This window comes from Choloepus didactylus, chromosome 6 (assembly GCF_015220235.1).
Source record: "Choloepus didactylus isolate mChoDid1 chromosome 6, mChoDid1.pri, whole genome shotgun sequence".
NCBI lineage: Eukaryota > Metazoa > Chordata > Mammalia > Pilosa > Megalonychidae > Choloepus > Choloepus didactylus.
The window spans coordinates 115400256-115427251 of NC_051312.1; the positions used below are offsets into that span (position 1 = coordinate 115400256).

Genomic DNA, 26996 nt, shown 5'->3' on the forward strand with positions numbered 1-26996 from the left:
CCTGAGACTAGAATCTAACTGTATTATATTACATACTCAGTGTTTTAAAAATACAATGGATGTTTTGATGCAAAATCTTTGTAAATTACAGCAAGATTATACTTAGTTTTGTTGAAGAATTTACCAAGAGTTATTGGCCATTTGAAAAATCAGTGCCACTTACTGAGTCACCAATACCACACTCCTTGATGAATTTGCATTTGTAGCTCCTACATTCATGGGGATTTTATGAACGAGCAGAAAATATTAATATTTTATGCCTTCGAGTATTGTCATGCCTGAGGGTTTACCTATTATATTGAATACTATGTTATGAAAAATTATTTCCCTTTTATTTGTCTTTCTGTTATTTTTAAAAATTATGCCTGTAGATAGATTATTGTATCCATGGATTTAATTTAAGAATGGTAAAGGAGAGTTAAGAAATAATTGTTAAAAATTTTGAGAACCACTAGTCTAAAAATGGGTGTGCAGCACTTTTCCCTCAATTCCATATTGTTTTTTCTAGTCTTGTTTAGACCAAGATGGATGAGATTGTTACTAAGCCTCAAGGATAACAAAAAGGAAATGGAGAAAGAGATAGACAGACAGACAGATAGATAGATAGATAGATAGATAGATAGAAAATACAGTTGACAAGTATGGTTTAAACATCTTCAATTTGTGGTACTCTATATGAATGCTTCCAAACCTAGCCCTTGGTTTGTCTCCATAGCCAAGGGCAGCTTGCCTGATAATTTGGATAATCCCCAAAGAATATCTCGTTTCCTGATGTGGAGCTAAGAGAAAGCTTTCATGAAAATCTAAGCACCTAAAGGAAAGGGATTATTTCTTATATTTATTTGCATTACACCTTTTAATTCTTACCGTCCAAGCCTTCTTAGCCTTGTTAGTACTAAGTAAATTGTGCTTGACTGAATTAGTCAAGAAAGGGATACATGAAGGACAACATGAGAACCAACATTTTCAAATCCGTGACCCCCAAGAAATGACACAGTTTTAATTCTTTAATTTCTTTATTGAATATTATTTTTAAAGTTCTAAGGGTTTTACAAAATTTTAGGTTTTTGAAATAATGTCTATGTTTAATATTATTTCCCTTATCTCTGCTTTAGATGATGAAAACAAAAAAATATATTTAAAAAAAAACATAAATGTTTGAGATGGTCATTTTTCCATTAAAAAATCATATGCTTCAAAGCATTTTGAGGGAACTACAAAATATATGTATTTAGTTCTCTCCAATTTACTAAGAAATGCAATATGCTAACTATACCTTTCTTTTGATAACTTGTCTCTCGATTACATGAGTAAAAATTTCAAATATAAATGAAATGGAGAAAAAAAGATATGCCTTGATACATTGAGGAAATCTTAAGTGTGTCTTTTTTGGTACTTACAGAAAGTGTGGACTATGGGCCAGTGTTTGTGCAAGAACCAGATGATACAATTTTCCCGACTGATTCCGATGAAAAGAAAGTAGCACTGAACTGTGAAGTTCGCAGCAACCCAATTCCCAGTTACAGGTAGAAATTCACGTTAATCATTTTTCTTAAGCCTCAAAAAATTCCCTTGAATAACATTTTGACACTCTGAAGGAGTATTATAATGTCTCAAGTAATTTTTGCATATTTGTCTTCTGATTTTTCCTAAGATGGCTTCGAAATGGGACAGAAATAGACTTGGAAAGTGATTATCGCTACAGTTTGATAGACGGCACCTTCATTATAAGCAACCCAAGTGAAGTAAAGGATTCTGGTCATTATCAGTGTTTAGCAGCTAATGCTTTTGGAAGTATTCTGAGTAGAGAAGCCATACTTCAGTTTGCCTGTGAGTAAAGTATATGCTTTTTCCATATATATATATATATATATATAAGTATAAGCATATATTAGAATTATGCAAAAAAAAAAAAAAAATGGTCTTCAGGGATATTTTGAAATTCCCTGAAATGTTTACTGTTTCCTAAATAAACCTGTAGCACTAATCTGGGTAGTTAAAATCCTATTCATGAGAGCAGATAAAGTTTTAGAATTGAAATATCTTTAGAATTCTAATGAAAAATAATTTGATTTTCCATTGTCAGCATTTAAAAATATATACTTCCATTCTTCAGCTGTCTGTTTCAGTCATTATTTGCTATACATTCTTGAAGACATAAGATATTAAATATTATATTCCAAAAATTCTGCTTATAATCTGGTAACCAAAGAAACACCTCTTAAATGCTAATATTTCAGGTTCTAAAACTCCCAGCTGTCCCAATTTTTGTATTGGAAGAAGGATCCCTATATATATATATGTATATATATATATATGTGTATGTGTGTGTATGTGCATCTGTGTATATGTGTATATGCATATAAATACATATATATGTATATATAAACTACTATATATATACATTTTCTAAAAAACTTTTACCTAATTAACTAAATTTACCGATTTCTTAATAAAACTTGAAGTTATTTGAGTCATGATGAAGAGTATACCAAATAGAGGATAGGCTACAAGGTGGAAAAACAATTTAGTATTATTTCCTAGTAATTAATTCTACTTGAATTTAAATTTTTGAGGACTACAATCTAAAAAACAATAGAAAGTTCAGAAATATTTGTGTTAATAATTTATAATAACTATAGTGGCTGCATAATTTATCATAAAGTGATTTTTAAGTTAAAATTATACCCTGAAGAATGTAGTAATTGATTTTTCTCCATATAATCTTCCTCATGTATCCATTATAATTAACCCAGAATCCAGACAGCCTATAATAGAATAGAAATGTGAGGGGAAAAAGGAAGGAATAAATGAACTATAATGACTACAGTTTGAAGAATACCAAGCTCGGTACTAGAAATATTTAAATATTATTTTTAAAAATATATTTGGCTAAAGTTCAGAAAGACACATTTATATACATCAAATTTGCCATTGAATTTGCTATGCAAACTTCTTATATCTAAGAAAGTATTATATGGTATAACACAGAACCCAGTACATTTCCATATACATATTAACAAAGTAACTTAAACTAAATAACCCTCCTAATCACTCCTCTGTTCAATAGAGCAAGTTTTACAAGACAGATACAGCAAATCAAGAGAATGTGATGTACAAATGATAGTGACTTATACTTTACTGTTTGGTCTTATTATCTGACCCAGGCCCACATTATGCATAATGTTTAAGTTAAAAATAAAGCACACATTATTCTAAACTAAGTTCAGGACAGCTTGCTGGTGCATAGGTAATGCTGTGTTTTCCATACCTGGTCATTTTTGGTGCCAATTTGCTTGCTCCAGGTGGGGCTGAGTTTCTGATGCTGTGACTCATCTTTGCAGGAGCCCTGAAGCAGGCACAGTCCTCAAGAAACTTAGTGTGTTGTTTTTTGTTTTTTGTTTTTTTTCTCTGAAACAGGAAAAAAAAGTTGGCATAACTTGTTGTCACTGCTGATTTAAGGGAAAAAAAATGCCAAAAGGGCTTATCGCCACTGGTGGGCTTACATGTTACATAGGGAAGGTCACTTCTGCCTCAAAATTACTCTACCTCGATGCTATTACAGCTATAACTATAGTATAAGAAATTAAATCCTTTAGATTTAGTATTGTCTCTTTCTCCCAGGTGACCTTTGAAAGAAAGTGCAAACATGGATGTAGAGAGAAAGACTTGATCAATTTTGTTTTCTATTGTACCCCAGTGGGAGCTTTGATGTTAAAAGATTCTGGGAGCCAGGGTAGGATTTAGGATTAGAAAGAGGAAATGAATTAGGAAGTTGGAGATGAAAAAGAGAAGGGGCTTCTGAAAGTGAAAGGATACAGAGGTAAAGTGAGATTAGAAAACGTGATGGCAATCTTCCATTACATCATGATTTTCTTGTATCCAACCTCACAGATAGACCGCGAGTGAATTCACTCTTGTTAATAAGATGCGTAATGTCTGAAGGGTTTTGTAGACAGAGATAAACACTTACTGCTCCATACATTTTAAAGTTGAAATTGTAATCTTTTATATTCATTGGCTACTTTTTTATCTACAAATATAAATATTCCTTATACAACTAATATTTCAAAATGAATATATTTATTAAATTTAAATAATTATTAAAACATATATAATCAAATTTTCCTAAACAATATTAAATATTCAAGTCTAGTACATGAGTCTCCTAAATGTTTTAAATGCCCTAAAATTAGACAAAATTTACAAATAATAAAAATGATTACAATACTTTTTTATAAATACTTATAATTAAATTTTGTAAGTGTATTTTATGTTTTATTCACTTTACAGAAAGTTTCTTAGATTGTTTTTTATCTTTTATACTTCAATTATGGCATATATTATACAGTTACTTCATCAGATATTTTTATCTAAACCTCACTAGTGATGTTACTTTCCAAAATCAATTAGAAAGGGCTATGATACCCAATCTAAAGTCAGTTTCTGAGTTATCAAACAACTGATATTTTGTTGCTCCTTTCAGATGTGAGTCCTGTTTAACAGGCTGGAAATCTCTTATAATTGACCTTTATTTTTTGTTATGTCAATGACATTTTTTAAATCTATAACTCTAACTTTAACATAGTCTTTCACCTTTTGGAATATATCTTTGCTTGAAGTAATCTTATCAAAGACTCACTGACCAGTGTGAAAGAACCATCGGATGGGTCTCCCCTAATTATATTCATAGATAAAAGGACTAATCTATATTTTATACATAGACACATATTTATTAGGAGAATCAAGTTACCCATATACTAACTATCCCATATTTATTAAAGTTAATAAAATTTAAGCATATCCTATTATATTCATCTTCTTTTGCATGAAAATTACCTGTGTGTGTGTGTGTGTGTATATATATATAACTTTAAACTTTCAAGTTTTGAGTATTATTAGGGTCTCAAGTCTTTTTATAAATTCAACTTATTCATACACATATAAAAATTTTCACAATTTGGCTACTGGAAATCCCTTAATGCTATTGTCTTTGTCCTTTTATTATTAAAACAGAAATATACTTTAAAATTGTCTAGCTTCCCATTAATGACATTTTGATCCCTCCTTTCACTGAGGCATACATTCAGCTACTTTCCATTGACCATAATATTATAGAGATTAAAACTGAGGTACTAGAGGTACATACCAGATTGTTCGAAATTAGCTCTGGAGGTGGGTAGGATGACATTATTGCTAAAGCAATTAGTGACTAAGATTTAACACACGCACACACACACACATACACACATATAAGTCTGAAGCCCACATTAATAGCTTATGTTAATTGAGTGTTTACTTCTCTGCCAGAGAATGCTGTAAGTGCTTTAAATGCATCAGCTGATTTCATCCTCCTAATCACCATATGAGTTGTTATGTTGGAAAATGTAAATCCATTTTACTGATGATATCTTCAATTTAATTATAATGGTACTCAATCTTTTCCTATTCTGCTAAAAATTGCACTATATTCCCTTTATTACATAACCAACTGGATTTTCAACTGCACTACCAAACTGTAATTATATTTTAACCTTTAAATAATCCTTATATGCTTCATTAACCACCATTTTACAATCAATTCATTAACACATATGATACAACAAAAATAAGTATGTAATCATGATGTGTATTTCTTCTCATTGTTCAAGTTTAGTTAATAAACCACTTCCTCATTTTCCTCATAAGAAACAATGAATCTTTTTTTCTAAAACTGGAATTTGGGGAATTTTAGTAATTTAGGTGTATAATTAATTTTCTTATAATGTGTTCTATTTTAATAAAACTTTTTTCTTCATAACTTTCTTTCTTTTCTTATTGGCTGCTCTAAGTTTAGAACCTGGAAAGCTACATTTTCTAAGCTTTTTAATTTTTTTTGTTTTTGACAATTTGACAAGTACAAAGATGACTATAGCCATTATCAAAAGCTGATGATGTCATCATAAGTTCTGGCTTTTGAAGGGAATGATTATAAGGTAGTGAGTGTTGGCACATTTCTCTTGGCAATGTTGCAATAATAAGAGTTATATCTGGAATATGGAAAAATTAAGCAAGTGTAAAGCAAAGTTAATTTCACACTTTAAAGTTTTTTTTTCTATTCATTTGTCACCTTGTCCCACAAAGTATTATCAAATAAAACCAAATGCAGATCTAGAAAAGGAGAAACTTTATTGGAAAAGACAACTGAAGGTGAACCCTTCAATCAGAGAAGTCTACAAGTGTCTCAAAATCAAACACAAAAAGGCTTTTCTTTTATAGGGTAAAGGGTGTAAGCAATAAGAAAAGATAGGCAGATGAAGGGGAGTAAGCAGACTGCATGACCATCTAGGATTGACAGAGACTTGTGTCCCCAGGGTCAGCAGATATTTGGGATGGGCTGATAACGGGACAGGTTCTTTATTTTAGTGCTTGCTCAGACTTGGGGAGCAAGCTAAAGTTCAGGGGCCTATGAGGAGGAGAAAAGTATGAACTGAAGTTGGTCCAGACAAAGCAGAGGGTAAGAAATGGGCAATTGTGAACTGTCTGTCAGTATCCACAAATACAAAATAGGAAATGTAAATTTGTATAATTATTTTATTTTATTTGTACATTTAATGTTTATTCCCTTGCCAAGGTGATTTATTTGACTTACTATATAATATTATGTACAATATAATAGAAACATGTAAACAAGTAGATACAGCAGCAGGAAAATTACATTTCATGGTAAGGGGTCAAGCTAGTGTAGGCCTTAAAATTTCATAGTAATTGTGGTTGAGGAATTTAAATTTCCCTAGGACTCCTAGTGGTCAAAGCTAAAAGGGAAATACAAGTATTTAAAGATCAATTTCCCGTGGTTCTTCACTGGAAGAATTTCTTTTCTTGACATTTAATTCTCATAGAAATTTCTCATTTGAGGCTTTGTATAGAGACATCAACAACATCCCTACATATATTCAATAGCAAGTTTAATTAGGCTGACATAAAACCAAACTAATTCTTTAAATGAACCTAGAATTTAATCATAAAGCTATTCACTTCATTTTATTTATAAATCTTTTTAAATTTTGATCTGAAAAATTAATGTATTTGAGCAGCTGTTGTACACTTGCACATCTTCCTCTTCCGCCTACCCTTCGTATGGCTAAATGTCAACCCCTGAGGATCTTTTGTTTTAAATTCTCCCTAAATGAATAGTTACAAACATGGTTCCGCTTAGTTACTGTTAATACTGTACTTTAGCATTAATAAATACATATATCACAATAGTGTAGTAAAAAATGAATAAGGTAGAGAAGTCATGTTTGTGAAGTGATTTTAAGTTGGGAAAAGAAGATATAAATAAACACAACCTATCATTTTATTGCTAGTAATGATTGTTACTGTTTATCAATAAGATTATTTTTGACAAAGTATATTTTATTCCTGTAGCTTAGTTTCATCATGAGTCTAATTTCCTCACCTAGTCTAGTGGTTCCTCTTCAGTGACAAGCAAGAATACAGCATAAAATCTTTGTCACTCTATCAGCTTATTACCATGCTGACGAGAATTTGAATTGATTATGTGACACTGCACACTTTTCAAACATACTTCAGAAACTAAAGCTCATAGCAATCTCTTCAACATTTGGATTTTTAGAAATAATTCATGTCAGCTAGTCAAACATAAAATTAATCAAGAATAAAATCTCCTAATGCTGTCTCTTGCTTCTAAAGTGTCTTTCTATGCCAACCCTGGTAAATTGATAGTTAATATATAAATTTTAACATACTGCTCTTCAGGGCATTTAGATGATTTACATCCAGAATATTCCATTATTTTTTCTTGAAGTAGTTGATTAAAATAACTTCCTTAACTCTTTGAGAGATTATATGATTTTTGTAGACTTTGTATTTAAGCCCTTTAATTTAACCTTTCATTTTTATATAAAACTCTAAAATTCTCTGATTTTTTTCATAACTTTTTCTACTAAAATAAAATTGACCTTAGACTTTATAACTATATTTTGCTAGTGTTTTAACATCTAATGAAATTATTCGTATAATCACTAACTCCCCAATATATCCAGAGCTTTCATTAGTCTATGAGACTTTGTCCATACTAACCTTATGAAATCATTTGAATATTAATCTGATTGAATTAGTCACACTGGCACAGATGATATTACTATCTGTAAAATTATCAGATTTTATTACAAAACAAATTAATGTTTCTCTGTAATTTTATCTGACATGCACAAAACAACTCTGTTTTTCTTCAATAAAATCACTACTCAAAGTATGGTATAAGTCTTCTTGAAAGTGGGCAATTACTCTGCTCATGATAGATACAGGTAATTGTGAGTGTGTGACCTTTTGGCAAACTACTCTATGGATTCTTGCATTTAGATCATAGAATAAATTTTAAAAGTTAAGAATACATAATTAAATGCTTTAACGAGAAGTTATTAATGGTGAATTGAAGTTGAAATCTGGGCAAATTGTCATCAGATCCTTAATTCTCTTACATTTATTGTATATTTGCAAGTATTATATTTATTAAATTTCATTCAGATACATACTTTTATTATTTATGGGAATCATGAATTACTCTGTCCATACGTGGCAGATAACCCCATGAAAATGGCTCCACTTGTCAGGCTTGCCAAGAGTAGTTTGGCTCTCAGTGTTCCTCTTCTTGTTTCTAGAAATGTGAAAGTCAGTTCTCCACTCAGTTGTATGAAGCAAGGGGAAAAGGCCAGGGTTGGGGAGTGTGTAAGTCTTCTGACCCTTATTGCTCAAGCACATTTACCTAATTCATTGCCTCTTAATCTTCAGTGAAGTGTCTTTGGAGGCTTTTCCCTGACACAAGAAGTTACAATGTACAGATATACAACCAAAGTTTTAAATCTCATTATCAGTGCCAGGTTCACATGATAAAACAGCAGCTCCAACTCAGAACAAGTTAGGATTCTGGTGAATATAAAGATAACATCATAAAACAACAATAAAAATGTATAGCAAAGGGGCAGATGTGGAATATGAGTACTTTCTGAGATCGTTTTGCTCCATGAAAACCCTTTCTATGAGGGGCAAGTCAAAATGGAATATATATTACCCAGCCCAGGGTCCTTAGAGATTTCATTTCACCTTAGTCAAAGGAAGAGCAATTATTATGGCTTGATTCCATTTCCACAGTCACATTTTCATTGCTGTGCTTCTGTGCAAGCTCATCTTCAAGAATAATCTCCTCAGGGAAACATTTCCTGACTTTCCCAGATTGGATAAGTTTCCCTTCCTTTGTTCCCATTTTATCATATATGTAATTTTAACTGATGTGTACGTATGTATATACATATAAATTTAAAAACAATAGCACAATAATAAGCAAAACTATTTACTGAGGACTTAAATGTCAGACTACTAAACACATTTAAGGCATCATCATCCCCCACATCAACCCTACTGAGGGAAATTCTATTGTTGATCTATTTTTATAAATAATTTTAATATTGAAGCTCACATTTTTTGCTCAAAGTCACACAGCTAGTAAATGATGTAACAGCAGCTCCAACTCAGATTTAAATTCAAACCTCATACTTATAATATCTGTGCTATACTGCCTCATGCTCCCTTATACTGTCCTCAACGCTGCATTATATTTGCTGTTTAGCATGACTTTAAGTAATTTATTTGTATAGCATTTACTCTCCCTACTTTCTCTTGAACACTGAAATAGATGTTGTGGAGCCAAGAATTGTCAACGCACATTCTCGTAGAGCTTGAGGTGAACAATATCAATATATATCCTTCTAGTCTATATTGTTTTCCTTATTTCAGGCACTCATCTCCCACCTAAACTACCTGAAAAATTGCTTACCTGTAATTCCTGCTCACTTTATTTCTCTCGTCCACTGTGCCCCAGCCCCCCTAAAATCCCTCCAAATAATTTTCAGGAATGATCTATGTAAAACACAGTTCTGACTATAAATCCCTCAGGGCTTACCATAAATACTCATAAGTGTGTAATTTACCTTACAAATGAACAAAGGGTAGAAAACAATCAGAGAGTTTCATAGGAATATGTATCCAGGGGAATGATATAGGAAAAGTCCAGTTAGGAGGTCACTTAATCTACATGAAAAAGGACTTGAATTCCCTGATGTTTTGGTGATGTAATAGAACAGATAGCTGTGAGAGGCTCCAAAATAAATGAGAATTTGCAAAGAATGAGTGGTAAGAGTAGAGAGAAGATGGAGTTAGAATGACTCTGAACTTCGATCAGTTGAACAGTTCATCATGCTATTACGTAATCAAGTCAGACAAAGAAGCAGGTTTCTGGGATTATAAAATAACTTCAATTTGGGATAGTTTTATTCTGAGTTTCAGAAGGAAATACCCAACAAACATTTAAAAAAAGTATTAGTTGCTGCTCCGGAAAGGTCAGTGGGAACTGGACCAAAAAAAAAAAAACCAAAAACCAAAAAACAGAGACTCAGTGAAACTATAGTGGTGTGGTGTTGCATCAAGGAGAACGGTACTGAGAAGTGAGGACTAAGGACTTAATATTTAGGAATATCTGCATTTCTCTCATAGAAAGACAAGAGTGTTAGGTCCAGAGCCGTTCAAGAATCCACACAATGCAGCGAGTCATGGTTTAAGTAGAGAGTTTAAGGTTTATTAGAGGAAGAAATCAGAAGAAAGCAGGTGGGAGCCATCAGAAAAGAAAGAAAGAAAAAATGGCTCCGGCCCCCTATCTGAGAGCAGCATTTTTTAAAGAAAAAACCCACATGGGGAGGAAAGGGTGTTTGTTGGGGGAGAAGGGTGCCTGCTGAGTGCATCCTGTGCCTCGATTGGGCAAGGGCCTGTCAATTTCTAGGCTGGCAGGTTGCTAGGATTTTGGCACATTATTCTTCTTAGAAAAGCAGCTGCGTTATCTATCTAGAGAGAGCAGGCCTCTTCGGTTGTTCGTTTTATAGACATATCTGACCTTGCTTTTACCCGCCTTTTGGGGTTGGGGCGTCCCTGTGGCTGGAACAACCTTGAACAGCCTTCATTCTTTAGTTTATGGGGCACCTGTTTTCTGTGAGATAAGCAGCAGGGCCCCTGGATCAGACATTCCTTCTATATGTTAGACTCTTTTTTCTGGGGTCTGACAAAGAGGAGTTAGTGAAGGGGACAAGAAAAGAATGATCCATGATGTTCACAAGAGAGCCAATAAAAGAGAGTGCAATACAAAGGACGTTCCGAGTTTCAAAGTGGGGGCTGTTACTCTTGTCAAATGCTATAAGTAATACTGAAAACAGATTTTTGGATTTTGAGACCTTTAAAGACTAATTTCAGTAATGATAGGAACAGATATCAAAATCCAAGGCATTAAAGTACAAGATATTATATTAGACGCTGATATTGGCTATAACAGGAATGAAGATGGACAATAGTTTTTGTGACAGTGAACACATGGTGGAATTTGGTGATAGAAAGAAAGGAGCCAGTGTGGAGAACGCGGCTAAAAAATATAAAACAGAGAGCGAGTCTAATTAGTAAAAATGAATTTACTATTTGCAAGTATTGTATGTGTATCCTCTGGGATTTAATCTTCTCACCGGGAAATAATCTTCCATATAGAAAATACTAAAAGTTGTAAACACGTGTTGAACTCGGAAAAAATAATTAAGGTTTAGACTCACACATCTGTACCGACAAACTTAAACAAGGGACCTTAAAGCCAGCCAGGTAGTTACACAATTTCTAGAAATATTTTCTTGATCCTTTCAACACTAATTTTCATTCTACATTCTCTAGAATCTTGCATTATTTTTTTTAATTAAAACAGCAACTGTTATCTCAAGAGAAGTAGAAACCAGTATACTCTTGCCATAAGTTTGCAATACTCAGTGAATGAGTCATAACTTGGTTAGGTTTAACTGATATTTTCCATTCCAAAGTATGTAGAGGGGAGAAAATAAGAAGATAATCTGGTTCCCCTAACCCAGGCTGACTGACAGCTCTGTGGTGGTCAGAAGGGCCTCAGCATCTGTGAATTCAGAGCCCCGTTTCCTGGGCGAGCATTCTGCAGTGTTTTAGTTTGTTCAAGTTGGATCTGGAGTTTGAATCTTGCTCTATGTGACCCTAGATCTGGATTGCTTAATCAAATGAAAGAAATAATATCCTTTAATGTTTGGAAAGTTGTTGCTTGTGATACCTCATCAAATTCTCTGCACAATTGTGCCGGTTTGAATGTATTGTGTCCCCCAAATGCCATTATCTTTGTGGTCTTGTGTGGGGCAGACATTTTTGGTGCTGGTTAGATTTGCTTGGAATGTGCCCCACTCAGCTGTGGGTAATGATCATTTCGATGAGATGTTCCCATGGAGGCGTGGCCCCACCCATTCGGGGTGGGCCTTGATCAGTGGAGCTATATAAATTAGCTGACTCAGAGGAAACTAAGAGAGTGCAGCTGGGAGTGATGTTTTGAAGAGGAGCAAGCTTGCTAGAGAGGAACGTCCTGGGAGAAAGCCATTTTGAGGCCGGAGCTTTGGAGCAGACGCCGGCTGCCTTCCTAGCTAGCAGAGGTTTTCTGGACGTCATTGGCCATCCTCCGGTGAAGGTACCCGATTGCTGATGTGTTGTCTTGGACGCTTTGTGGCCTTAAGACTGTAACTGCATAGTGAAATAAACCCCCGTTTTGTAAAAGCCTATCCATCTCTGGTGTTTTGCATTCTCCAGCATTAGCAAACTAGAACAGATTTTGGTACCGAGAGTGGGGTGCTTTTGCTGCTGAGTTTGCAAATACCAAACATGTTGGAATGGCTTTTTAAATGGATAAGGGGGAGTTTCTGGAAGAGTTGTGAGGAGCTTGATAGAAAAGGCCTAAACTGCTTTAAAGAGACTGTTTGTGGAAATATGGACTCTAAAGATACTTCTGATGAGGACTTGAGCAGAAATGATGAATGTGTTGTTGCAAACTGGAAGAAAGGTGATCCTTGTTTTAAAATGGCACAGAATTTGACAAAATTGAGTCCTGGTGTGAGATGGAAGGAAGAATCTGGAAGCAACAACCTGGAATACTTAGCTGAGGAGATCTCCAGACTATGTGTGGAGGACGTATCCTGGCTTCTCCTTGCAGCTTATAGTAAAATGCGAGCAGAGAGAGATAAACTTAGAACTGAACTCTTGGGTTCAAAGAAACCAGAAGTTGATGGCTTGGAAAATTACAGGCTTCCAGGGGGTGGAATCCCAGAAGCTACAGCATGAGGATGTAACCAAACGTGGAAGCCAGCCGCCATTTCAGTACAAGCCAAGATTGGAAAAGGAGTTAAGCAGAAAGGATTTGTGGAAAGTCCTATTGTCTGATGGCTTTGACCCCTGCATGCTTCATGCAAAGCCAACAGAATTTTTGCGAGCTCTTTATAGACAGAGCCATTGCCAGTCTGGACTGGAGGAGACAGACAAGGAAAAAATTAAAGGAGAAATCTCTTCAAAGACAGAGCCATGGAGGTTGAGGTCTGGAGTCAGGAGGTCTCGGGCTGGGAGAGCGGAGCAGTTCACATGCATGGAAAGGGTGAGTTTGCCCTGGAGGTCGAGGGCGGGCTTTCCGCCTTGATGCTCTGGAAGAGTTTTGCCACCTCAGGTCCCAAAGAGGGTGGAGCACATTTCCAGGGAATTGGGGAGAGCCTGGCTGCCACCACACTGTTCTGAAGGGGTTCAGCATGTGCCCCGGAGATGGAAGGGAATCCGGGAGCTGCCCCGATGTTTGAGGAGGGTGGGGCCGAGAAGGTGGTCTCCCCAATGTGTGGAAATGTTGGAGCACTCACCCAAGCATTTGGAGAGAAAAGGGCTGCCACAAAGGCCCTTAGGAAGGGTTAGACTCCTGCTCTCTCAAGCCCCAAGGATGCAACGTCGTTCTGTAAATGACTCTCAGACTTTGAAATCTAATGGAGTTTGTCCTGCGGGTTTTAGGAACTGTTTTGCTCCTGTTAACCCTGTTTTCCTTACTGTTTCTCCTTATGGCAATGGAAATGTTTATCCTATGAATGTCTCTCCTTTGTATATTGGAAGCACATAACTTATTCTAAGTCCACAGTTGCAAAGCTAAAGGAGAATTATGCCTTAGGAATGGCCATGCCTAAATTGATTTTGATGGGGTTTTGTATTTAACTTTTGTTACTGAAATTATTTAAGTTTTTGTGATATTGTGATGAAATGAATGTATTTTGTATTTGGAAAGATGATGTCATTTTGGGGTCCAGGGGGTGGAATGTGCAGGTTTGAGTGTATTGTGTCCCCCAAATGCCATTATCTTTGTGGTCTTGTGTGGGGCAGACATTTTTGGTGCTGGTTAGATTTGCTTGGAATGTGCCCCACTCAGCTGTGGGTAATGATCATTTCGATGAGATGTTCCCGTGGAGGCGTGGCCCCACCTATTCGGGGTGGGCCTTGATCAGTGGAGCTATATAAATGAGCTGACTCAGAGAGAGGAAACTAAGAGAGTGCAGCTGGGAGTGATGTTTTGAAGAGGAGCAAGCTTGCTAGAGAGGAACGTCCTGGGAGAAAGCCATTTTGAGGCCGGAGCTTTGGAGCAGACGCCGGCTGCCTTCCTAGCTAGCAGAGGTTTTCTGGACATCATTGGCCATCATCCGGTGAAGGTGCCCGATTGCTGATGTGTTGTCTTGGACGCTTTGTGGCCTTAAGACTGTAACTGCGTAGTGAAATAAACCCCCGTTTTATAAAAGCCTATCCATCTCTGGTGTTTTGCATTCTCCAGCATTAGCAAACTAGAACAACAATCCTTAGATTACGCTAAACAGTTTCATAACTGTTAACTTTGAGACCAGAAAATTGAATATGATAAATGTCTTATATCCCACCTATGGTCACACAGCTCAGATTCAAAAACTTGAGCTTAAAATATATACTGCATGTGATGTACAAATGCACATTTCAGTCATCCGTGCTTTCAAACTATACCTCAGTGTATTCATGCAAGTTGCCCCTGGCTTTGTCTTACCCACGTTTTTACCTTTTCACATTGATTATGCCAATACAGTGATCCAAGAGAACAAATATATCAACTGCTTTCAATCTGATGTTATTTTTTCTGATAAATTCAGTGAATGTATAGTAGTATATTATATTGAGGACTTCCATATTGGTTATTATTAATTTTCAAGTGAAATTCAAAGTATCCCTAATTATAAGCGAGTTAAAGTAAAAACATTTCATGTATTTCCACTATCAGTGGCATTAGGTCATTGATACAGGGGATACATGGAGACTGTGGCAGTCTCAATGATATGGTCAGATTTGCCTGGTTTTATCTTCCAAAAAAAGCACAGTTCAGCCTATTAAAATGGTACTCACCGTGGAAATGAGCTAGACTTCGAAATCAGGGATATCCAGATATAAGAAGCTATATTAATTCAAATTGTTTCCTAGTGCCTAAAGTTTATAGCAACTTTTATTGTTGTGAGCACAAAATAAAACCAGTTGAACAGCTAGTAGTATTAAGAAGTGGTTTTGTACTCTCAAAATTAATGTTTAGGGAGCAAGTTATAACTGCAGTCCAAATTTTACAATTTGAGTTTTGATACTTTGGAAGTACTAATAGTAGAACATTTATGATATTAATCTAATTACATGTAGTGCATTTTTTTCTAGCATAACCTAGATCATACCAAAAATCAGGTAAGGCTAAATGAATATTTAAATATAAAACACAAAGTTAGCTGTCAACATAATCTTGTTTACCTTTACAATCTTAAAATCTCTGCATCAGTTGAATATGATTTTTTCTTTGATGTTGTGAAGCATGTTTCAGCATGACAACTACCTAAGGACAAATAAAATATGTTAATACATACATTTTTACCTGGTCTTTATTGAACTAGAAATACTTGTCCCTTACATACATTTTTACCTTGTCTTTTTTGAACTAGAAATATTTGTCCTTGTCCAGGTTTCCATTGAAACTCTTTTGCTGCAAAATGTTATCTTTCGTCTTTGCTTTTTAACAGATGTTCCTTCCCTACTCCCTTGGCCTCTGCTATGGAGATAAATTATCATCTCCCTATAAAACTATAAAACAGGATTGTTTTCTTCATTCATAGATTATATAGACTTTTGTAGGCCTATCTCATTTCCAAAATTTATAACCTTGAATGGGGAAAAAATAAAGAACAAAAAAGCTCATGTACGTTTTCACATAAACTTGCACTAAGATATAACTTTCCTAATTTCCCTTTCTTTTAAAATATGATTAAAAATAAATTTCGTTATTTAGCTCAGAAAATAATTCTTAATCAACTATTCATTGTATGTAGCTTTTCAAATTGTGATTCACTATTACAGGAAAATGACAGAAAAAAATAGGCAGACAGATGATTCAAATGTTTAGCGTGTGAAAAGCAGTTCACTGGACATTTAACTCTTACACAAATGTAATAGTTCATCAGAGAAATTTCCATCTCCTAAGACCTTGTTTAATAAATGAGCCGGTTTTTCTCAATGGCATAATAAAGGCATGTAAGCTGGCAATTCAATTTATCTTAATGATGATAAATTCTGTGAGGCTAATGTGCGGATGTGGTGTGTGTCTGGTTAAGAATCAATATTAGCTCAAGAAAGAAAACTCAAGGTAAATTTAGCTAGGAGCCCTTTGCTGTGCTTGTGATAATAGTTACATCCTATCAGATGGCCTCTCTCCTAGTGAAGGGTAAAGTTGAAAATGAGTTAGTGCTCTTTGTTCTTTCATACTGGAGCCTAACAATGGGGAGAGATGGAGGGGTAGGGAGTAGATGTTTGACCTCCTTAGAGGAGCAAAGTCAGTGAGAGCAGATACAGGGTGGGAGGCGGAGAAACTGAGTAGTATAGTCAAGGGAAACGGGAGGAGTGATTTTCAATAAGGAAGGGTTGACGGTCACATCAAATTCAGCCAATTTATTTGCAGAGAAGAAGGATGACGAAATTGCATTTGTTAATTAAGGAAGCACAGTTGAATTTAAGGATAGTAATTCCATTAGAGGAATGAGGTAGAAGGTAGTATACAGGGAGTCAAGAAGTGATCATGTGGTAAGAAATTGGAGACAAACATTTGCTTCTTTAAAAGTTAGGCACTGGACGGGTAGTAGAATTTATAATAAGGGGATAGGAGGCACACATAGTAAATCCTATGTTTGGTTGAACGTTTACTTTTAAATGGCTTTTACTCTTCAATAGTAAAATACGTGGATGTTCTGGCTTCATTTATGTCTTCTTTTTTCTTCCCATTCATTTTTGCCAATATTAAAGTTTCCTGATCATATTTAAATTGAGTAGTTATTGCTGAAATAAGTTTTCAATTTCAGCATTATGTAGAAGGTAGATCCTTCTTTGAATTAAACTCACATGTCAATATAAAAATTATCCAAAAAAAAAAAAACTTCATCCCATTTGCAGCTTGCCAAATTTCCCTGATGACCCCAAATTACCTGTTTCCAGAGAGAAACATCTCTGAGTCACAATCGAAAGTTGGCTGTGATTTGATTTACACACTTCTTTCCAATTTCACCTGTAGTCATAGTCTGACATTTTCTTCTGTGTGATGCTCAGGTGTCCTAAAACTACTTCATTCCCAGATCAGCATTCCACCCTTCTGTGCCTCATCAGTTTGAAAGAGTTTATTCTCATGTACCACATCCTTTGAGGTCATTTCTCCCTCATACCCCTATTGCCCACATCCTACTTGGTATTTGCTTTCTGTGTTTCTGTCCGTTATTTCTCATTATATACAGGCATTCCCATATTTGGGGGACTTCCTATTCTCTCTCTCTCTGTCTCTCTCTCTCTCTGCCCCTCCCCTCCCTCTCTCTCCTTTCTCTCCTTTTCTGTCTTCTGTCCATAAAACTAGCTAATACACACATGCATTTTCAACTAGTATCCTTATACAGAGGACTCCTATTCCTGACTTCCCTCTAATCTCTATTACTGTATCGCTTGTTGAATATCCCCTTAGCACCGCAGTTCTAACATGTAGAAATTTTAATTTGACCTTTCCAGGTAAACCTGCCATACTTCTGAATTTATCTTTTATAATATAAATTATGCCAATAAAATACCAGACTAGAAACCTTGGGATCATTTCTAATTATTCCCTCTTCATTATCTTTTATTACTCCTTTATATCCAGTTGATTTCCAAGTAATTTTCACAATCCTTCCTTTCTTTACCATCCAAAGTGCAACTATTCTAGTTGAAGCCGTTATTGTGTCCCTAACCTAGACTATTTCAATGGCTTCATAAATGGCTTTGTCATTTCCACCCATCTCAACCCACCCAGAAACTTCTCAAACCTTAACTCTTATCATGACTCCCTTCTGCTTAAAATCCATCTTTCTCCATTGAGTACTAATAAAAATCAAGGCCCTCCATATCTGGTTTTAGCCTATTTTTCCAGACATCATTTCCCACTTTTCACCCATATTTATTAGTTATTGCAAGCACTCTGTAATATTCGTTCTCTCTGCCTCATACAGATGTGTCTACTTCTAGTAACTTCTCATTTCTATGGCTGCTGACATCCTGCTTCTCCTTTAAGGTATAAATAACATGCTATGTTTTCCACAGAGTTTTTCCTGAATTTTCCCAGTATTATGTGATTGAAAACAATTATTTCCCTGTAATGACACAATTATTGCACCTTGTTAATGTGACATGGAGTTCAGTACAGGCTCCTGGTAGGGAAATGTTGGGCAAGTTGAAGATGGTTTTCTCATCTGTAAAACAGGGATAATACTAATATAGAGCTCACAAGAAATACATGGGGAAAGATACATAAACCTTTTTCATAATCGTCATGCAGACCACCATCAGTTTTGTTCACTGATTTATGTCAAGTGCCTTAAACAGTGCCTGGCCCATATTGTTAAATGTATGACCTGTAAAATATACAAATATTAATATGCTTGCGGTTAATATTATTAATCTTTAGTACATTGCAGCTATTTATTTACTTGTTAGGTGTCCTTTACTAGAGAAGGAAATCCATATATTCTACTTGTTATTTATTGAACACCTTCAATAAAGCAGATAGTATCTTAGACAACAAGGGCACACACAAACACACAAGATCACAAAACAAATAAAATGATTGTTGCTCCAAAAGATGTCACAAATTTTTTGAGCAAATGGTATACATTTAATTAATTGCTAAATAATGTTTTAGTAGAACTTTGCAAAAGATATTTTGGGACCTCAAATGAGTCACTAATCCAGCTGGAACAGAAGAAAGCTGAAGGTTATGTCTGAGCTGAGTCTTAAAACAGCTCATAAGGTGTATTATGGAAACAGATGCTGTTCATTGGTTGCCTTCTGATAAATAATCACATTGCTTTTTCTTAAGTATATAAAATTCATAATAAGCCTATGGGGTAAGTAATATTATACCAATTTAACAAAAAACAAAATGCAGTCACAGAGAGTTTAAGGAATTTGTCCAGGATATTTAGAAAATAGTGTCCATGTTCAAGTAGAATCAGAATGCAATTCATTTAGTGCAGCCGTCTCTCCAAAGTCTTTGTTCTTTCTCACATGGTGCATTCTATCTCTTAGTACCTCTTACATAACAGTCCTTAAATATATGTTTAATGATAGAATGAGTAAAGGAATAATAAATTAGTCTTTGTGTAATGTTTGTCTGTATTGAACCTTCAGGTCTTTTAGTGGGTTTGGAATAGTGCTTTATTTTCTTCCCTAATTCCCCTGCTTTGATGTTCATTCCATTATCAAGGGCCAAAGACAGCTGACTCCCAGCATGATCAAGCCTGTGTTTCTTTCTGTAGCCTGGGGAGCTCAAGAATCATAAGAAGCAATGCCCATATTTAATAAGAGCCAGCAACCATCCACCACTTGGAAACCAATTCAATTTATCTCCAAATGAACTTACAGAAACCTAAAACTTCCTATTGCCCTTTGTGCTTTGTAGTCATTGTTAGGATCCCTCTCCAACTAAAAGCCTGAATTTCTTTAGGAGAAACTCATTATCTCCCAGGCCGGAATATAAATGCAAGTGTAAATTGGTATTGTTGTTTTGTTGTTTTGTCCCCTGTCCCACCCTCAGGCAAAGTGCAACACAGCAAAAGACTTAAAATGTGCATAAATTTTGGACCATAAATTCCACTTCTGGAAATTTATCTTAAGGAATTAATTGAGATAGTATCGAATTTTCATTATAAGAATGTTAGTTGTAGTCTTCTTAAAAATAAAATTGCAGAACACCTAAACTTCCAATAATTGGTATTAATTAAATAAATCATGATGTACTAATTCAATGGACTATTCCTCTGCTGACAAAAGCTAAATCGTGGAATGTGTCTATTTCAAATTCAATTAGATATTCATAATATTAGGTTTAGAAGGCTAAAAAACTCCATGTTTACTATGCTCCTATTTTTGTATTAAAATTCATATATATGCAAAGAAAAAGATTTATACCCGAGTGTTAATTACTCTCTATGCTAGGTGGGGTTATTATTTTTAAGTTATTTTCATTATTTATAATAAACATGTTTTGTTTATATATTAAAAATAATAATACAGGAAAAACAACAACTAAAGAATTGACTTTCTAGTCATTATGGATGCTTAGCAAAGAGACAAGTGTTATTGAAGATGAAAATGATCATATTCCCATATTCAAGATTAATAAGGTTTGCAGTATTTCAATTAAGAAATCCCAGAGGTTTTAAGATTGAAATATTATTTCATGGTAGTATTAGGTATATTTAAATAAACTTTTGTAAATGGTATTGTAAAATTATTTTCAACTTTTTAATTGGAAAAATCTTCCTTCATAGAAAATATTTTTGGTAAATCCCAAATACAAATAAAAGCAGTGCAGCTGCAGTTCATTTATCCATTCATTCATTCAATAAATAGTGGACACTTCCTAAGTTCCAGGAACTATTGAAGACATAGGGATACAGAAATAAAGTAAACAAAACTTCCTAGTATTATGAAGCTTAAGGTCTACGGGGGTGGGAGGAAATTACCAAAAAAAAAAATCCAGTTACATATTTAATGTAATATTAGTAGTAATTAGTGCAGAGGGGAAAAAAGTCAGAGAAAGAGACAGTGACCAGTGAGCAGTCTTTTACAAAGGGTGGTCAGCCTAACTGCTACTGACCCTTATCCCGTAAATGCCAAGAAATTTCTTCATTCTAAGACTTTTTATTTTGCAGTTTAAAAACCATAAATAGAAAATATTAAAATATTAAAATATTTTCTATTTATGGTTTTTAAACTGCCATATATTCAATTTTCAAAGCCCTGCATCAAGTTACCCTGGAAAAGGTAAAAGTATCATTAAAAAAAAAAATCAAATATGACAGGAGCGATCTTACCTTGTTTTTGGCAGTTCTTTTACTTGTTCCTAACCGAGTCTTCTTCCATTTCTTACTCTATCTGCTGAATATTTTAGGGCCATGTTCAAGCCCCTTAAACAACCTGCCTCACCTCTTCACCACATGGGCCTCTTCCTGGCTCTGGGGCCTGTCTGGCTTTCACAGCTCCTCCGGCTGCTCTTTCTCTGCTATCCTCCTGCATGCTGTTGGCCCTTCCTTGGTAGTCCATCCTTAGCCTTCTTCTTGCCTCATTCTGGGGAGTCTCTCAAGACCATAGTATCACTCCATACTCCATCCACGCATGGTCTTTGACTCCACAAAGCCACTGTCCATTAGGACCTTGTTATCCCTCTTCCCAGGACTCCCTCCTCATCATCAGGTCTCAGATCTAACATCATTTCCTCTAAGAGAACTTCACTGAACTCCCTAATGTATGTGTATGTGTGTGTGTGTGTGTGCATTTTTTTTTATTTTAAAAATTCACTTCTTTCCTTTAATATGTTTCATAATGAAACTCCTTGCATCAACGTTTTTAGGAATTTGATATGGCACTAATGCATTAGCAAAGTAATATAACAAGGCAATAGAATCTTTCCTGTGCTTCTAATTTAATCATTCACATATAAATATATGAAAGTCTGCACTCTTCTCTTGAAGCAGTTTTCATAAACCACAATTATTGTCTGTCTCCATTAGCAGATATATATGCTGCAAATACTGTGATAATATTTTGAACCTTTAAGAAACAACATAGTTGCCTCTGCTTTGATCATATAACAAATATTAACAAATACAAATATTAACAAAACACCTATTTTGTGCCAGATATGTAGTATGTGTCTTCCATCTCTATCCTTCAAAGTTTCCTTCAAATGTAGCATTTAGTGTCATATCCTTTGTGAAACCACCTCCCTCTATACTTTCACACCAGTTGGTATTCTGTATCAATTTTCATACATTCTAACTATTATATGTCTCCACCGTGAGAATATAAATGCCTCCAAAGTTTGGGCAAAAATCTTTAAATCCAAAATCTTTAAATGCTTAATAGTGAAAGGACTGGGACAATACAGCCACTGAGACGTAATAAATGTGTCTGGTTTAACAAAAGAATGCCAGTTATAGTAAGAGGAATGCAAATAATCTCTTTCTTATATTTATATTTGAGATTTAAATATTAAAATAATTATAATATAGAAGTTAATTGAATTATTTCATTTTCAAGGATAAAATCTTTATTGCTCATAAGCTTATAATTATTATAATATATATATAATCCAACATGAATATAATTTAGTATAAAACAATTGAGAAGAGATATGTGAATATAATTTGGTGTAAATAATTGAGAAATAACATATTTAAAGTAATGCAAATATCCATTACTTAAAACATCAAGCTTTTTAGATAAAATAGCTAAGATAAATTATATTTATCTCATGATTACCAAAAACTTTCCTTCTCTAATAAAAATTGTCATTTGCCTAAGCCACCTGGTAGTCTTTTACAGTCCATTAATTAATAGGAATATGTGATTTGTTTAGTTTATTGCATTTTCCACAACTCATTAAATCTAGGCTTATATGTGGTTGTAGTCTACTTTGGTTTCACTTGTTTTAATTATTTTTTGATGATTTAAGGCACTAGCCATATGGATACAAGGTTTGTTGTGGGTTTTTTTTCCTGTGCACAACACTGTAATGAAACTATTACTGTTACTATTTACATATTTTAAAAATTCAATAGTTTTTCTTGAGGATTTGATACTGATTTTTATATTACACTAGCCTAGTTCAGTGATTTCACACATTAGCAGAAGCCAGGGAAGTGAGGGTGGGTACTCTACCTTCCAGAATGTTCTGATGATATAATTTGTAAAAAGTAGAAGTGTAATCTCACCGACAATGTGGGTGTTTTCCAAGTGACTTGTCAGGAGAGGTGTGCTCTGAAGTGTCCCTTCTGAGTCTGGAGAACCAATTAACTGTCCTTTTGTTAGACATTCAAAGAATTTGGCTAATGACACAATTCATCAATTTCCTTTGTAGATTTTGTTAGAGTACAGAAGTAGTGGTTCCTTCTCTTCAGTTATTGGTATTTGATACATTTAATAAATTTCTACCTTTTGTCATTTACCTATGTTATGCTTGGCACAGTAGTAAGTACTGGAAATATATAATGTTAATTCTTAATACGACACCACAAGAAACTCATTTTTATCAAAGTTTGCTATTGAGAAAATCAAGTCTCAGGGAGGTCTGAGTTTTTTTCACGGTTATTTAAATCCTTTCCAAAACTCAGGATGTCTGCCATCCTGGAGGATCTAAGCTCCTTGGACTTTTGGTGATGATACTATACATCTTACGACTCCCAGGCACGTGATGCCACCTTCAGAGCTGAAGCCCAGGAATGAGTGATAAAACAAGTCAAATAACTTTTTAAGATTGTGTACCTCAGACTCAGAACTATTAATTTGTTTCTGTGGCCATTTATGGAGGGAGTGACACAGGGTAGCTGGGCTCCGCTGGGGTCAGCCCACAGGTTCCAAGACCAGGTCATATTGCAGTTGCTTGAACTCTCCTACCCTGTGCCATGTGTCTTCCCTGAAAGGTACATTATGATGCAATATATATCACCCCCCACAACTTCCAGTAACATCTCCATAAGGCAATATGGTTGTTTGTGGGGCAGAGGTTCATAGATTATTTGGAATTGTGCAGGTAGTTGGAATTGTAAAATAGCTTACAGTTCTAAGTGGGTAGGAACCAGACAAGGTGATGCATCTGTCACATAGAATATATTGAGGATGGCACCAATCCCAGTGGGTTATAGGATTATTTAGAATTAAATCTGGAATTCCAGCCCTGATCTGGATGACTACAAAGCCTGTCTTTTTAAAGAAATACCAATAAATGTATTGCATCTTGCAATGTTTTCTTGATCTGAGAGCTTTAGAAACACAGTTGTCTGTCCGTCCTTCATACCCTTTTTCCTTCTAGCATGGTGAAAACATAGCTTAAGGTTGGGTTTTGAAATAAACATGTATTTATTGAGCACCTACTGTGTGTCAGTATGATGCTGTGTGCTATTGTGGAGAACTGCAGTGTATTAGTTTTCTATTGCTGCTGTAACAATTACCATAAATAAAATGGATTAAACAGCACAAATATATTATCTTACAGTTTCATAGAAGTCCAATGTGGTTCTCACTGGGCTAAAATCAAGTTGTTGGCAGGGCTATGTTGCATTCTAGAGGGTCAAGAAGAAAAGTTTTCATTCCATTTTTCCAGCTTCTGGAGGCTCCCCACATTTCTTGGCTCACAGCCCCTTCCCTGCATGTTTAGAGCAAGCAGTGTAGCACGTCTCTGACCCTGCCTCTACTATCACATCTCTTTCTCTGACTCTCTTCTGCCTCCCACTTCCACTTTTAAGGACCCCGTGATTAAATTGGGCCCACCTGGATAATCTATACTACTCTCTCTATTCAAAGTCAGATGACAAGCAACTTTATTTTAATCCTCCCTACACCCAATTTGTTTTTGCCATGTAACCTAAATATTCACAGGTTCTAGGAATTCAAATGTGGCAATTTAAGAAATGTTGTACATGAAACAGAAAACAAAGCTTCATGTAAGAAAATATAAAACAATAATAGTAACAATAATAACCATAACTAAAGAGAACCTTTACTGAAAATTTATCATATGCCAGTCACTGTTCTTAGTACTTTTTTATAAAATGGCTGTATACATTTCCAAAAGAACTTTTAAAAGTAAGAATTAATGATCCATTTTGATAGATAAAGATGAACATTCAGGCTTGACGAGGTTCTTCAAGCTAAGAAGTCTGGAAATGGGATTTAAACTTAGGTTTCTGATTTCAAAGTCTGTGATCCCTCTTGCAGAATATTCTTATAGAGAAACAGGATTAAGGCTAGGTGATTCCAAGTTAGTGCACAGCATTAAAAACTGCAGCAAGTTGGAGGCAGGGCAAGATGGCAGACTGGTGAGCTGTATGTTTTAGTTACTCCTCCAGGAAAGTAGGTAAAAAGCCAGGAACTGCGTGGACTGGACACCACAGAGCAATCTGTCTTTGGGCATACTTCATACAACACTCATGAAAACGTGGAACTGCTGAGATCAGCGAAATCTGTAAGTTTTTGCGGCCAGGGGACCCGCGCCCCTCCCTGCCAGGCTCAGTCCCGGGGGAGGAGGGGCTGTCAGCTCCGGGAAGGAGAAGGGAGAATTGCAGTGGCTGCTCTTATCGGAAACTCATTCTACTGATTCAAACTCCAACCATAGATAGACTGAGACCAGACACCAGAGACTCTGAGAGCAGCCAGCCCAGCAGAGAGGAGACAGGCATAGAAAAAAACAACACGAAAAACTCCAAAATAAAAGCAGAGGATTTTTGGAGTTCTGGTGAACACAGAAAGGGGAAGGGCGGAGATCAGGCCTTGAGGCGCATATGCAAATCCCGAAGCAAAGCTGATCTCTCTGCCCTGTGCACCTTTCCTTAATGGCCCTGGTTGCTTTGTCTATTAGCATTTCAATAACCCATTAGATCTCTGCGGTGGGCCGTTTTTTTTTTTTTTTTTTTTTTTTTAAATCCTTTTTGCTGTTTCTAAAACAATTACTCTAAGAAGCTCAATACAGAAAGCTTCAAAGAATTGAAATTTGGGCATGTCAAGTCAAGAGCAGAACTAAGAGAGCTCTGAGACAAAAGGCAATAATCCAGTGGCTGAGAAAATTCACTAAACAACACAACTTCCCAAGAAAAGGGGGGTGTCCGCTCACAGCCACCATCCTGGTGGACAGGAAACACTCCTGCCCATCGCCAGCCCCATAGCCCAGAGCTGCCCCAGACAACCCAGTGTGACGGAAGTGCTTCAAATAACAGGCACACACCACAAAACTGGGCATGGACATTAGCCTTCCCTGCAACCTCAGCTGAATGTCCCAGAGCTGGGAAGGGGGAGCAGTGTGAATTAACAGAGCCCCATTCAGCCATCATTTGAGCAGACTGGGAGCCTCCCAACACAGCCCAGCAGCCCAGAACTGCCCTGGGGGGACGGCACTCACCTGTGACATAGCACAGTCATCCCTCAACAGAGGACCCGGGGTGCACAGCCTGGAAGAGGGGCCCACTTGCAAGTCTCAGGAGCCATACGCCAATACCAAAGACTTGTGGGTCAGTGGCAGAGACAAACTGTGGCAGGACTGAACTGAAGGATTAGACTATTGCAGTAGCTTTAAAACTCTAGGATCATCAGGGAGATTTGATTGTTAGGGCCACCCCCCCTCCCCGACTGCCCAGAAACACGCCCCACATACAGGGCAGGCAACACCAACTACACACGCAAGCTTGGTACACCAATTGGGCCCCACAAGACTCACTCCCCCACTCACAAAAAGGCTAAGCAGGGGAGATCTGGCTTGTGGAGAACAGGTGGCTCATGGACGCCACCTGCTGGTTAGTTAGAGAAAGTGTACTCCACGAAGCTGTAGATCTGATAAATTAGAGATAAGGACTTCAACTGGTCTACAAACCCTAAAAGAACCCTATCAAGTTCAGCAAATGCCACGAGGCCAAAAACAACAGAAAATTATAAAGCATATGAAAAAACCAGACGATATGGATAACCCAAGCCCAAGCACCCAAATC

The 26996-nt window shown here is 35.8% G+C and overlaps 1 protein-coding gene across 1 annotated transcript in view; it reads left to right on the forward strand.

The window, feature by feature from the left end:
- The window catches only part of CNTN5 (contactin 5), a 1285703-nt gene that overhangs the window by 798971 nt on the left and 459736 nt on the right, over positions 1-26996 (forward strand). The window contains exons 7-8 of the mRNA XM_037841191.1: positions 1403-1526; positions 1655-1830. Coding sequence (XP_037697119.1) covers positions 1403-1526; positions 1655-1830 — 300 coding nt within the window. The remainder of the gene's footprint in view (positions 1-1402; positions 1527-1654; positions 1831-26996) is intronic.